Source organism: Rhinopithecus roxellana, chromosome 9 (genome assembly GCF_007565055.1).
Source record: "Rhinopithecus roxellana isolate Shanxi Qingling chromosome 9, ASM756505v1, whole genome shotgun sequence".
NCBI lineage: Eukaryota > Metazoa > Chordata > Mammalia > Primates > Cercopithecidae > Rhinopithecus > Rhinopithecus roxellana.
In genome coordinates, this window is record NC_044557.1 from 13,265,469 (window position 1) to 13,279,658 (window position 14,190).

The 14,190-nt window shown below is 36.8% G+C and overlaps 1 protein-coding gene across 4 annotated transcripts in view; it reads right to left on the reverse strand.

Moving 5' to 3' along the window:
• The window catches only part of SNTG1 (syntrophin gamma 1), a 929,093-nt gene that overhangs the window by 335,465 nt on the left and 579,438 nt on the right, over positions 1-14,190 (reverse strand). For all 4 annotated transcript variants that reach the window (XM_030938149.1, XM_030938152.1, XM_030938151.1 and 1 more), the window contains 2 exons: positions 13,409-13,452; positions 13,279-13,320 (listed from right to left, as the gene is read on the reverse strand). In XM_030938149.1, coding sequence (XP_030794009.1) covers positions 13,279-13,320; positions 13,409-13,452 — 86 coding nt within the window. The remainder of the gene's footprint in view (positions 1-13,278; positions 13,321-13,408; positions 13,453-14,190) is intronic.

Genomic DNA, 14,190 nt, shown 5'->3' on the forward strand with positions numbered 1-14,190 from the left:
TGTCTATGTACCATTTTGAAAATGCTAGTGACCTTCAGAATTAAAATAGATCTACTCCACCTGTACTCTAGGAATAGAATAACAAAGCCTGGATGACAGGACATCTGTTTATAGCATGGTTTACTAAATATTTTAAACTCACTGTTGAGACATACTGCTTAGAAAAAAAGATTCCATTCAAAAGGTTACTGTTCATTGACAATGACTTGGTCACCCAAGAGCCCTAATGGAGATGTAAAATAAGATTAATGATGTTTCCGTGCTTCCTAACACAATATCCATTATGAAGCCCATAGATCAAGGAGTAATTTCAACTTTTGAGTTTTGTTATTTAGGAAATACATTTCGTGAGGTGATAGCTCCAAAAATGGTGATTCCTACAAGGGATCTGGGCCAGGTCAATTGAAAACCTGGACAGGATTCACACTCTAGATGCCATTAAGAAAACATTTCTGCTTTACCGGAGAGGCCAAAATATCAACACTAACAGGAGTTTGGAAAAAGTTTATTCTAACCTCCATGGAGGACCTTGAGGGCTTCAAGTTTTCAGTGTAGGAAACAACAACAAACAGTGGAAATAGCAAGAGAATTGGAATTAGAAGTAGAACCTGGGCTGGATGTGGCTCACGCCTATAATCCCAGCACTTTGGGAAGCCAAGGCGGGTGGATCACAGGGTTAGGAGTTCAAGACCAGCCTCGTCAACATGGAGAAACCCCATCTCTACTAAAAATACGAAATTTTGCTGGACATAGTGGTGCGCAACTGTAGTCCCAGCTTCTCTGGAGTCTGAGGCAGGAGAATTGCTTGAACCTGGGAGGTGGTGGTTACAGTGAGCCAAGATCATGCCATTGCACTCCAGCCTGGTGACAGAGTGAGACTTCGTCTCAAAAAAAATGTAGAACCTGAAGATGCAACTGAGTTGCTGGCATGTCATGAAAACACATGAATACATGAGGAGCTGATTTGTATGGAAGAGCAAAGAAAGTGGTTTATTGAAAGGAAACTCTTCCTGATGAAGATGCTGTGAACATTCTTGAAATGACAACAAAGAATTTAGAATATTGCGTAAACGTAGCTGAAAAAGCAGTAGCAGGGTTTGAGAAAATTGACTCCAATATTGAAAGAAGTTCAAAAGACTATTAAACAGCATCACATTACAGAAATTTTTTAATGAAAGGAAGAGCCAATAGATGTGGCAAATTTCATTGTTGTTTTAGTTTAAGAAATTGCCCCAGCCACCCCAGCCTTCAGTAACCACTACTCTAATCAGTCAGCAGTCATCAACATTGAGGCAAAACTCTATCCCACCAAAAATATTATGACTCACTGAGAGCTAAGATAATTGTTAGTGTCTTTAGCAATAAGTATTTTTAATGAAGGTATGTACATTTTTAAGAAATAATCCGGCCGGGCGCGGTGGCTCAAGCCTGTAATCCCAGCACTTTGGGAGGCCGAGATGAGCGGATCACAAGGTCAGGAGATCGAGACCATCCTGGCTAACCTGGTGAAACCCCGTCTCTACTAAAAAATACAAAAAACTAGCCAGGCGTGGTGGCGGGCGCCTGTAGTCCCAGCTACTCAGGAGGCTGAGGCAGGAGAATGGCATAAACCTGGGAGGCGGAGCTTGCAGTGAGCCCAGATCGCGCCACTGCACTCCAGCCTGGGCGACAGAGGGAGTCTCCATCTCAAAAAAAAAAAAAAAAAAAAGAGAGAAAGAAAAAATCCTATTGCATAATAGACTGTAGTATATTTTAAATATAACTTGTATATGAACTTCCATATAGAAATTTTCATAAACCAAAATTTACAAGACTCACTTTAGTGTGATATTCTCTTTTTTATCTTTTTATTTTTTATTTTGGCTTCAAGTTTTGGGGGTACAGCTGGCTTTCGGTTACATGGGTAAGTTCTTTGGTGATGATTTCTGAGATTTTGGTACACCCGTCATTGGAGCAGAGTACAATGTACCGAATATGCGGTCTTTTATTGCAGTATCTAGAACCAAACCCACGGTATCACCAAGGTATGCCTCTATGTGTATATGAGCAGGCATGTATACACAGGTTTCCTTCCTAGCTGAGAAGGCCTAGAAAGCACCACTACTTTGCACACCTAGAACCCAGATTTTGATTTCTGGTACCATTCTCTAATAAAGGCAAGCAGAACTTCCAGGGGAAATGTCTGATTCTTAGACTGGCAGGAAATATGCAAGATCAGCCTGAAAAGTACGTTAGTGCCAGAAGCTGAGGAGCTGCAAAGAGCAAAACAAAACTAATTAACAAACAAAAAAACCCCTACTATATTAGGGTATTTAAAAGTGACACTGAAGTCCACAGAAAGAGCTCCCAATACCCAAAACTGGAACCATTTGACCAGTAAAATATATAAGATAGTATTGGATTATATCCCAAAGTATAAAATAAATATATGTGCATCCACAGTGATTTATCAAAATGATCAAATAATAAATTGAGAAAAATAGATAAATCTATGTTAACAGAATTCTAAATAATTTATGTAGATAGCCTGCCCTCACGCAGTAAAGCACAGTTTTCAACTGCATAATTGGCATTGTGCATAGTGACATACTTCTTGAAAATATAGCCTGGACAGAAAAAAATACATTTACAATGAAGAATTCTGAAAAACTCTATCTCAGACAGGTAATCAAGGTTATTATCCATGGTAATAAGTCATGCTGGTAGTTTTCTCTTGGTATGATGTGATAAGAATGGCAATTTCACTCTGTGGTCTTCCTCTGGAAAACCACATAAACCCAGTACGGTCACACACACACACACACACACACAAATACACACACACACACACACAAACAAACACACCAGAAAAATCTCAGCTGAATGACATTCTACAAAACAACCTGGCCAGTACTACTTAAAACTTTCTAAGTCACCAAAAAATCAAAAGCAAGGACCCTGAAGAGACATGACTACGAAATGCTTTGTGTATTCTGATGGAATCCTATAAGAGGAAAACAAAGCCATTAGGTAAAAACTAATGAAATCTGAATAAAGTGCAAGCTTTTCTTGGTAGCAATATATTAATAGTAATTTCATAATATCAAAAGATATTAGTATTAGGGAAATATGTGTGACGGGTACATTAGAATTCTTGGTACTATCTTTGCAATTTTCTGTCAATCTAAAACCAGAATACAGAACCCAGAAATAAAACTGTATGCCCACAGCCATTTAACCTTTGACAAAGTCGACAAAAATAAATAATCAGGAAAGGACTCCTTATTCAATAAATGGTGCTGGAATAGCTGGCTAACCATATGCAAAAGAAAGAAACTGGACCCCTACATTTCACTATAAACAAAAATTAACTCAAGATGTATCAAAGAGTTAAATGCATGACATCGAACTCTTAAGTATCCTAGAAGAAAACTTACAAAACACCATTTTGGACATCGGCTTTGTGAAAAAATTTATGACCAAGTCCTCAAAAATAATTACAATGAAAACAAAAATTGACAAGTGAGACCTAATTAAACTAAACAGCTTCTGCACAGCAAAAGAAAGCATCAAAAGAATATACATACAACCTCCAGAATGGGATAAAATATTCACAAACTATGCATCCAACAGAGGATTGATATCCAGAGTCTTTAAAGAACTGGAACAATAGAACAAGCAAAAAACAAATAGCCCTATTAAAAAATGGTCAAAAGACATGAACAGACACTTCTCAAAAGAGGATGGAGAATCAGCAAACAAACATATTTAAAAATGCTCATCATCACTAATCATCAAAGAAATGTACATTAAAGCCACATGAGATACCATCTCACACCATTCAGAATGTCTGTTAATAAAGGCTGCAGAGAAAAAGGAATGCTTATACACTGTTGGTGGGAATGTAATTTAGTTCAGCCACTGTGGAAAGCAATTTATAGGTTTCCCAAAAAGTTTTAAATAGAACTATCATTTGGCTCAGCATCCCCATTACTGGGTATATATCCAAAATAAAACAAATCATTTTACAGAAAAGGCACACGTATTCACATGTTCATTGCAGCGCCACTCACAGTAGCAGAGTCATGGAATCAACCTAAGTACCCATCAATGGAGGATTGAAGCAAATGTGGTACATATACACCATGACATGTTATATGGCAGTAAAAAAGAAATAAATCATGTCTGTTGTAGCAACATGGATAAAGCTGGAGGCTATTATCCTAAGTGAAATAATACAAAAACAGAAAACCAAATACCACATGTTCTTTTAGAAGTGGGAGCTAAACATCGGGTATTCATGGACACAAAGATGGCAGCAGTAGACACTGAGGCAGGAGGGAAGGAGTGGTACAAGGTCTGAACAACTAATTGTTGAATAATATGCTCACTACCTGAGCAACGGATCTTTCATACCCCAAACCTCAGCAACGTGCAGTATACCCAGGTAACAAACCTGCACATGTACCTCCACAATCTAAAATAAAAGTTGAAAAAGAAAAAAATATATATCATTATGCATAAAAAGGGTGTATTTCATTTGGAGAAAAGTACATGAAAATTCAAAATAAATATATATTTCAATATTTTATTTTAATTACCTCCTCTCTTATAATGAGTCAAATAAAATGCTCAAATGAAAAAATAAAAACAAAAACCAAAACCATTCTAATATAAACAGTTTGCTTAACAATCAGATTTAAAGAGAACAAAGTTTGATGGCTTACCAACATTTAATTTCAAAACACAGTACAAAGTTACAAGAATGTAATACTGGTATATGTGAATAAATTCACGGAACAGCATTAAGAATATGGAAATAAACTCTAACATTTAGGGCAATTCATTTTCAACAGAAGTGGCAAGGCAATATAATAGGAAAGAATAGTCTTCTCAATAAATGGGACACCTTACCTTACCATGTACAAAAATTAACTCAAAATTGATCCTAGACATAAATATAAGAGTTGAAACTATAAAATCATTAGAATAAGAAATGACAGTAAGTCTGTATGGCCTTAGATTAGGAAAAGATTTATTAAGTAAGACACCAAAAGCACAACTGACAAAATTAAAATATTGATAAAATAGACTTCATAACAGTCAAAACCTTTGAGCTTCAAAAAGCACCATTAAGTAATTGAAGAGACTAAGCCACAGACTAGGAAAAAATATTTGTGAATTGTATATCTGACTTGTAGCCAGATTATGTAAACAAATTCTTAGAAATCAGTAAGAAGAAGTGAACCCAATTATTAAAGGTGATATAGGCATATATAACAAACATAAGAAAAAATGTTCAATATTTTTAGTCATTAGGAAAATGCAAAGTAAATATCAAAATTTGATGCTCCTTCATGGCAAGCATAGACATGTAAAATACTTTTATTTCATTTTCTTTTAATTGGTATTGTGTTTCTACTGGAAAACATATACAAGAAGTCTGGATATTTTTCTTGTATTATTCTTTTGATAATGGATGCTCCTTTTATTTCATGTAATATTTTATTTCTGAATTCCATTGGTTCAATGTCAAAATTATTGAATGCGCTCTCTCTCATATTCTTTATCTGCCATATTACCTTCTTGTTTGCTACTTTATTCCACTTTGATATGTTTCCCACCATTTTTGTAATCTAATTTTTAAAGATGGATATCAAAGTGTTAATATCCAAGAGTTCTTCTTTTTCTGCATGTTCCTTTTATATATAATGGTAGCGTTAATTCATTTACAAATTAATTTTCACCATCTATCTGAAAATATTACAATATAAAATCCTTTTGCTAAATAAACCTTGCTTTGTCTGTTTCGTCCATTTTTTTTCCCGTTTTAGCCTCTGCCTTTGATGTGGTTGATTTTCTTCAAATTTTAATGATCCTTTGGTATCACAAAATATTTCAGAGTGAGACACTGAAAAGCAAATTGATAGCGTTGGGTACAGGACTCATGGTTTATCCAATGGGTTCCACTGTGAGGTTTAGGGTGAACTCTGTTTGCACCAGGAGAGTCCAAATGTATTATTTGTGGATTATTTCTGTTAGATCAACTTCACTAAAAAAGAATCCTCTCACCTCTTCTCTGAGTGGCGAAACCGGCTGCCAATATTCTGAGAGCTGAAGGAAGGACAAACAAAGAGCACTTACTGCCCAGAATGTACATCTCACTGTACTTACGGCAGTGCCTGGGGCTGAATACTCAGAGCCTCTTGAACTCTAATTTGATTGCCTGTTCTTGACTACTACCTCTTCAATCCTTCCTTTCAACACCCCCATCCACGATTCCTGTCTGAGGCCTGCAGCGGGGATGTTTGCTGAATAGCGACTTTGGCTATAGCCCCTTGGCCCTTTAGGTTCCCCCCCATCTATCTGCTCTCTATTCTTAAATAATATTGCCAACAACCCTTTCCCCCTGTCTTCTCTTCTCCTCCTCTTTTATCTTTACGATTTTTACATTTAAAGAGTTATTCATTATCATATAGAAAGTATTTCAAAAGGGGAGAGAAGTAAAAACATTTTGCCTAATCTCCCATCTCTGTATTCATTTGCTTAAAAGTGTACATTTACTCCTTGGGAAGACCTTAAAATTTGTCTTTTGATGGAGAATTTGGAGAGTCAGGAATACAAAGAGTTCCCCTATTATTAATATCTTGCATCAGCATGGTGCATTTGTGACCATTGCTGAGCCAGTGTAGATGCGTTGTCATCCACCGAGGCCCATAGGTATTCCCATTAGAGGCTTCTCTTTGTGTGCTGCAGCTCTGTGGGCTTTAACAAATGTTTATGTTCTTTGACAATGAAATAATTTAACATTTTACCTGAAAAAGACCTAAGCAATAATCTACTTCGAACTCTTAATCCTTCAGATGAGAGAAACGAGGGTGAGAGAGAATGAGGCCCTTTATCAACATCACACAGTGGAAAAGTGTGACAAAACTTTTACCTTGTGTTAAAACCTCCATTGTCATATGGTTTCTTCTCCTTGGCTTTCAGTTTGACCAGCTGATTATTTTAAAATAAAATGTCAGCTATGTGAAAATTATAGAATTTGTATAACACACATTCCTCATTCCAACCCCCTAGACAGGAGAGTGTCTGAGAAGATCCCTGTGGAATGTGTGAAGGGATTGCAGGCACACCCATGCCTGCCCTGCCAGCTTTCTCCTCCCAATTTGACCTGGTTTAGGTGTGCCTGCTGGGGTGTATCCTGTTTTTAGACTCCTCTACAAGGAAATTGGCTGGGGCCTTACTAAGTAATTGGTTTTTCAGGCCTGGTTTTGTCTCATTATTAGAACGTGCTAAGGTTTGAACGTTTGTGTCCCTCCAAATTTTATATTGAAACTTGACCCCCACTGTGGTAGTAACAAGTGGTGGAGTCTTTTGGGAAGTTATTAAATCATGAAGGTTCCACTCTCATGAACAGAACTAATGTTCTCATAAAAGATCTTCAGAGAGTTGCTTGGCCCTTCAAATATTTTCTGCCGTGTGAGGACCCACCCAGCTTTCATCTCTTCCAGAGGAGGCTGCAAAAAGATGCCATCTTTAAAGCAGAGAGCAGCCCTCGGTGCACTCCAAGCCTGCTGTTGCCTTAATCTTGGACCTCCCAGTCTCCATGACTGTGAGGGTAAAAAAAAAAAAAGCCTCTATTAGTTATAAGCTACCCAGTTGCAAGTATTTTGTTACAGCTGAAGGGATGGACTAGATGGAGCTTTGCAAAATCGGGTCTTTCAGTTCTCTAAGATGTTCAATTTCACTCAAAAAATAGACCACAAATAAAGATTTGATAAGAATCAGCGGTCAGGAGTACAAGCATGCATGTCATTAAAATGTCACCTGTGCTGTCTGGATGCATAACTTATACAGGGGACAGATATGTGGGTCTAGCAAAAAAGGCATCCCTAAAAGTATTAATGCAAAGCTAAGTATGAAAATAAAGCAAGGATATTTTATTTCTTTTCAAAAGCAGACATAGTGTAGACAGTATTTCTGGCCTTTTTGTCCTTGCACTAAACAATTCCCAGAGCACTGAAGAAATATTAAAAGTCAAATTACATTGTATATGGCTTTCCTTGGTGGAAGTTAATTCAGAGAAAAACTATCCAGTATGGTTAGAATTCTTAAGGAAGTATTAATCACTTAGAGCTCAAAACCTATTTCCAGATTGTAAACAATGTAATCGTCAGCAGTTAGGTAAAACATGACTTGTACCTCATGATATTTTAATCTAAAATGATCTTTGTGCTCAACTCACATCCTAAATATGTTCCTTGGTGACACATAAAACCTCCTAGATTGTTGCAATGTATAAATTTATACCTTTTCCGAGATGATTTGTTATAACTCTTTTATTGTTTTTGTCTGATTAATCTAAAGTAAAAAAGAATATGTTCTTACTCCAATGGAAATTTTAAATTAAGTTAGGCATATATCATAACAAGCAAAATGCTATTAACCAGGATTTTTGCATTAGGTTTTATCAGCATTTGTTTTCATTGTATGAAGGTGTCATTTTAAATTACATAGTTTTAGTTACTCATTCTGTTCTTTTAAAATTATGAACTTTTTTAGAGTTTAGTTCAAAATCATGACTTCAGAATTAGGTGTTAATTTTTGCACTTCAAATTACCTAATAAATTCTATTCATGAAAATCATAGAAACAAAAGCAAATGAACATACTTTTGTTGAAACCCATAAATCTCAAGTCTGAAAGCGGAAATGCTACTTTAAAAGGCAACCTCTGGAATCAGCTATGCATCTTGCTTTGCCTAATGATGATCTACTCTTTCAAAAGTCTCGTTAAATGGAAATTTCGGTTATGTGAATGGATTATCTTGTTAGAACCAGGATGCTTTCTACTCAATGAATACTTTTCTGCTATAGTTAAATCTTATTTCCTATTATTTCTGGTGAAAAGAGGAAGATCACCATTGTTATATGTTAGAGACCATTGTAAATAAACATTGTTTTCATATTGCCACTTTCTAATAGTTTTCTTAAATTTTTTGTATACTCAATTATTAAAATCAAAAGAAATGATGCCCACATACCATAAGGTTGCAGTGATATAGAGTTATTTATATATTCTTTCTTATCACACAAAGTACTCAGCCTCAAAAAGTACTCAGTGTCAGTGCTTTTCACATAGATGGCACTCAGATCTAAGTCCTTTTTTTTTTTTTTTTTTTTTTTTAGCTCTTTCTGAGAGTCTGGAGTGTAGTGGCACAATCTTAGTTCACTGCAACTTCTGTCTCCCGGGTTCAAGCAAATCTGCTGCCTCAACCTCCTGAGTAGTTGGGATTACAGGCGTGCACCACCATGTCTGACTAATTTTTGTATTTTTAGTAGAGACAGGGTTTCACCATGTTGGCCAGGCTGGTCTGGAATCCTTGGTCTCAAGTGATCTGTCCTCCTGGGCCTCCCAAAGTGTTGGGATTACAGGCATGAGCCACTGTGCCCAGCCACCCAGCCACTCATACAATTCATTTGTTGTTGTTGTTGTTTAATTTTGTTTTCTTTGATTTTTTTTCAGATGGAGTCTTGCTCTGTTGCCCAGGCTAGAGTGCAGTGACATGACCTCAGCTCACTGCAACCTCCGCCTCCCGGGTTCAAGCAATTCTCCTGCCTCAGCCTCCTGATTAGCTGGAGTTACATGTGCATGTCACCACGCCCAGCTAATTTTTTTGTATTTTTAGTAGAGACGGGGTTTCACCATGTTGGCCAGGGTGGTCTTGAACTCCTGACCTCATGATCCACCCACCTCAGCCTCCCAAAGTGCTGGGATTATAGGCATAAGCCACCACACCTGGCCCAAATAATTCTTGATATGTGATCAGTTTACTTGTTAAGCAAAAGAAAAATACAGATGACAAGATATAGAGATGACCATCAGTTTACTGTGTTTAGGATTCAGTGGTAAGGAGAGCAGCATCAATTTAACATCTGCAGTGGCAATAGATCGCTTTCCTTGATGACTTTTGGTATCTTGGAGGCACAACTCATAAGCTCCAAAACATGTTTACATGGAAAATAAAAAGACACACTGCTAGGATGAACAAGGAATCCCCATTTTTCACACAGTCCTGCCAGTCTTGCCTTGCCACTCTTTATGATGTCAACTCCTCACTGGAATTGTTGGAGGAAGCATGGGATGCTGAGCAGCAGCATTGGCTCTGTCTGTGTGTGATCCCCCAGGACCCATCATGGGTCCTAAGCAGACACTGTCCCACCTTGACACAGCAGTGCCCATGGAGGGGGAATAGGGAGAAGAGCAGCAGCATGTGAGCGGCGGCATTTGGTGGCATCAAAATAATGTATGACTACTTAATTGCCAGGTATATGCTTAGAGTTTCACATATGGTATTCTCATTCATTCCCACAACATTTATTAATTGTTCATTTTTATGAATACATGATAGAGAGATAGAAAAGGTTAGTTCAGTCTGTTGACCTTAAATTACAATGTTCATAAGTGGTTGAGCTACGATTTGCAGAATTGTTTCTGAGCATTGAAGCCCTATGTGTGCACTATGCTGCATGCCAAGCAGTGCTGGGCACTGGTTCTAGTTTCCTGTCATGAGGAAACTGTGAGATTCTCTTCCTTAACAATCTTCCAGCAAGAATGCAGTGGGTGATGTGAGTGAAGCCAGAAATTCACTTATTATACATCCGTACTGGTCCCATGAGAAATATATACAGTAGATGTAAATGCTTCCGTGATCTAATTCTAGGCATTTGGTTACAGAATCCTATCCACAAATCTACTGAGCACCCACTGCTCACAGCACCAGGTACTGTCCACTACCAGGACAATGTAAAATACCCCTTCTATATAAATCAAACCTAATAACTGCAACACAAAACATTTACACTGTTGAAGCCTGTTTGACGGTAAAGCTGATCATAGGCTGAATGCACAATTTCTAACATCAAGGAATAGCGTAGGTGTATAAAATAAAAGTTACATATGCACAAACAACATGCTTCCATACCTGCCCAATTTGTTTCTGAATTTGGTGTTTTACAAGGAATCTGGCATATCAGCATGCTATTTGGAATAAGAAATGTGATACATCAGCATGCTAGCTGAAAACCACCTACATTCTCTGAGCTTGTTATACCTTTTTCTGCCCTTGTAGGTTTATTATTAAACATTTAATTAATATCTCTGTTCTACTGAGGTGTAAGTCTATTGGCTTAGCTAATAAGCAGTGAGGACAAAGCATCTAATAGCTGTTGGAAAGTCAATTATTAGATATAAATGAAAATATTAGTACTCATATTTCAAAGCTGGTAGAGTTAAGCTTCTCAGAAAAAAAATAAAAGTTTATTGTGAAGGACCACATGTAATTTGCAATACAATCCCAAATTTCTTTCCTTTATAACAAAATGAGCACCATTCAGAAGTGGAATTATTAGCACATTCTAATCATTCATGCTGCACTAATCTGTTTAATCAAAGCTCCATCTCAGTTTGTCTAAGCATGCTGCCTGCCTCTGAAGGGCAAATTGAATTCCATCTAACAGCATGTGGTTTTAAAAGAGAATGCACTTGTTTTTACTCCCTGGGTAATGAGTTTAAAATCACTTTGTACTTTTGAAAAAAGAGTCAAGTTACAAGCAGCTTGGCTTATGTGACTAAATTTAAAATTTACATAGGAATCTGCAAAATAGAAGACTGTGCTGTGCTGGTTTCTCACTTGTTTACAAATTTATTCTAAAATATTAGTTTTCTTTGCACATATTTGTAGGAAACTTAGGATTTGAAATATGTATATTCTACATAAAGTTGAGAACAGAGTGGCAAGAGTATGGCTCAAATAAGATTGTAAGAAGACAAAGACAAGTGACAAATACTAAAAAACCTTGATTAGTTATGCCAAGTGTTCCTAATTAAAAACCCTCCTTCGTATCAGTTCTTGTGCAGCCGTGGCTTTCACAGACACTTGAGGTTGCCTCTCTGAGATTTGAAATGTATCAACATAGTTTTCTCTAAATAGCTTTTAACAGAGGAGCAGTCTATTCAAAACCCAAATAAACTAGAGCTGTGACAAGCAAAAGGGCTACAGTATTCCTTATTTTCTTTGGCCTTTGAGTATAAACTTTTAAATACAATTTCTCCTCTACTGTTTCCCATAGGAGCTGATACACAAATCAGGAGGTTTTAGAATGATATTTAATCAACCACGACAGACATGTCCCAGAATGCCTATCACAGTCCTGTTCCTTTCTGTACTTTTTAATGTCATTTCACCACCCCCAACAGAAGTTCCTTAACCTTTCAGCTTCTCTGAAAGTTGAATTTAGAGGCCACCTATAATGGAACCACTTAGGCCGGTTGCTAAAATCCACATCCCTGGGCCCACCCAAACTTACTGAATTAGAATATGTAATTCCAGAGCTTGGGAACCTGCACATTCACAAATCTAAGAAAACACCACCATAAAACTGGATGACTACTCTGCCTAGTGTTAAACCTGTCTGCCTTGAGGTTAAGGTTCTCTCTCTCTCTCTCTCTCTCTCTCTCTCTCTCACACACACACACACACACACACACACAAACACACACACTCACACACACAGACAATACACACTTGCAGTCTTTATATGTCCTTCCATTTGTTCCTAGGTAATCTGTCTGTGGGGGATTGGTTTCAGGAAGGACTCCAGAGGATACCAACACCCATGGATGCTCAAGTCCCTTATATAATAACAAGTTGTAGTATTTGCATACAAACTATGCACATCCTCCTGTATGCCTAAAATCATCTTTAGATAACCTGTAATATCTAATATAATGCAAATACTGTGTAATAATTGTTATATTGTTTTGAATTATTTTTATTATTGATTGTTATTTCTTATTGTTCTTCCTCAAGTATTTTCTACAGATGGTTGGTTGAATCTGCCGATGTGAAATCCCATGAATAGTGATGCCTCTACTGTGTGACATTCTACAGGCATAAATGAATTGTTTATAAGCTTTTAAACACTTACAGAGATTTAGAGATACAGTTCACCTAATGTGTATTTCATGGACATTGACTGGTAGGGGTAGATACAAAAACCGGAAAAACATAGAAAATGTTCATCTTTAAGTAAGAACTTCAAAACACATTTCATCCTTGATAGGACTCATTAATCTATTTCTAATTTTAAAAAAATTAAGAGAACATTTGGAAATTTGATATCAAACTGGATAAATGTCATATCTGCCTAATGAATGAAATGACAATCTTCAGCAATGCACTACATTCTTATTTGCACATGGGGAAAATTATAACATTAGGAAAAAGTAAACTCACCACTTCTTCATGTCTACATTTTCTCACATTAATGCCATTTATCTGCAATGAAAAGAAAAGCATAGTTTCCTATGGCATATTGTAAACTGAGTTAATGTTTTGACCACACATATAATGATAAAATGTATACCTGTAGAATTGCATCTCCAATAAAGAGAAGTCCCGAAAGTTCCGCTGTGAATGAAAAAGCACAGTTGATAACATATTGACTATTTTTGCTATCCAGATGAAAGGACTTTTAATTAAAGATAAAATTTACTAATGTAAAAATTAAGGGTTTTATATGGTTAGCATCTTAAAAGATCCAGAAAAAAATGGAAATTCAAAACAATATGATTCAGTCTAATTACTGAAGCACAGGCAGACATATTTCCATTTACTTTTACTATTGCAGACCTAACAGTTGCTAAAATGAGCCGCTCTTCTAAGGGTAGGAGACCACATTTTCTCACGCACTTAAGATTATTAGGTCTCCGTGAAAAAGTTTAAGACATAGACATTTAATCTGTCATCTATGGAATTGGCTCCAAGTTCATTTTTAAACATTACATTGTTTTACTAATTTCAGTTCTTGCAACATCTGCTTTATATCTCCATTTGTTTTCCTACAGTTTCTTATGAATGGTTAGCTGAGTAAAACTGCAAATTAGAACTGAAAAACAGATACTTGAAATTGTCTTTACTCAATGGGACTTGTTATCATTACTTTTGTATCTTTGTTGGTTTAATGAAACAACTGAAAAGCCGTGCAGTCCCTAACTCTTACCTGCTTTCATGGGTTCCTATCTTTCATCCTTGTTCCCCTTCTGTGAGAGAAGCCCTCCCCCACAAGAGGATAAAGGGAAAGGACCTAGGAAGCGAACTCAGCCACTAATGCCTGAAGGTGGGGAAGCTGAAGCCAGTCAATCACAT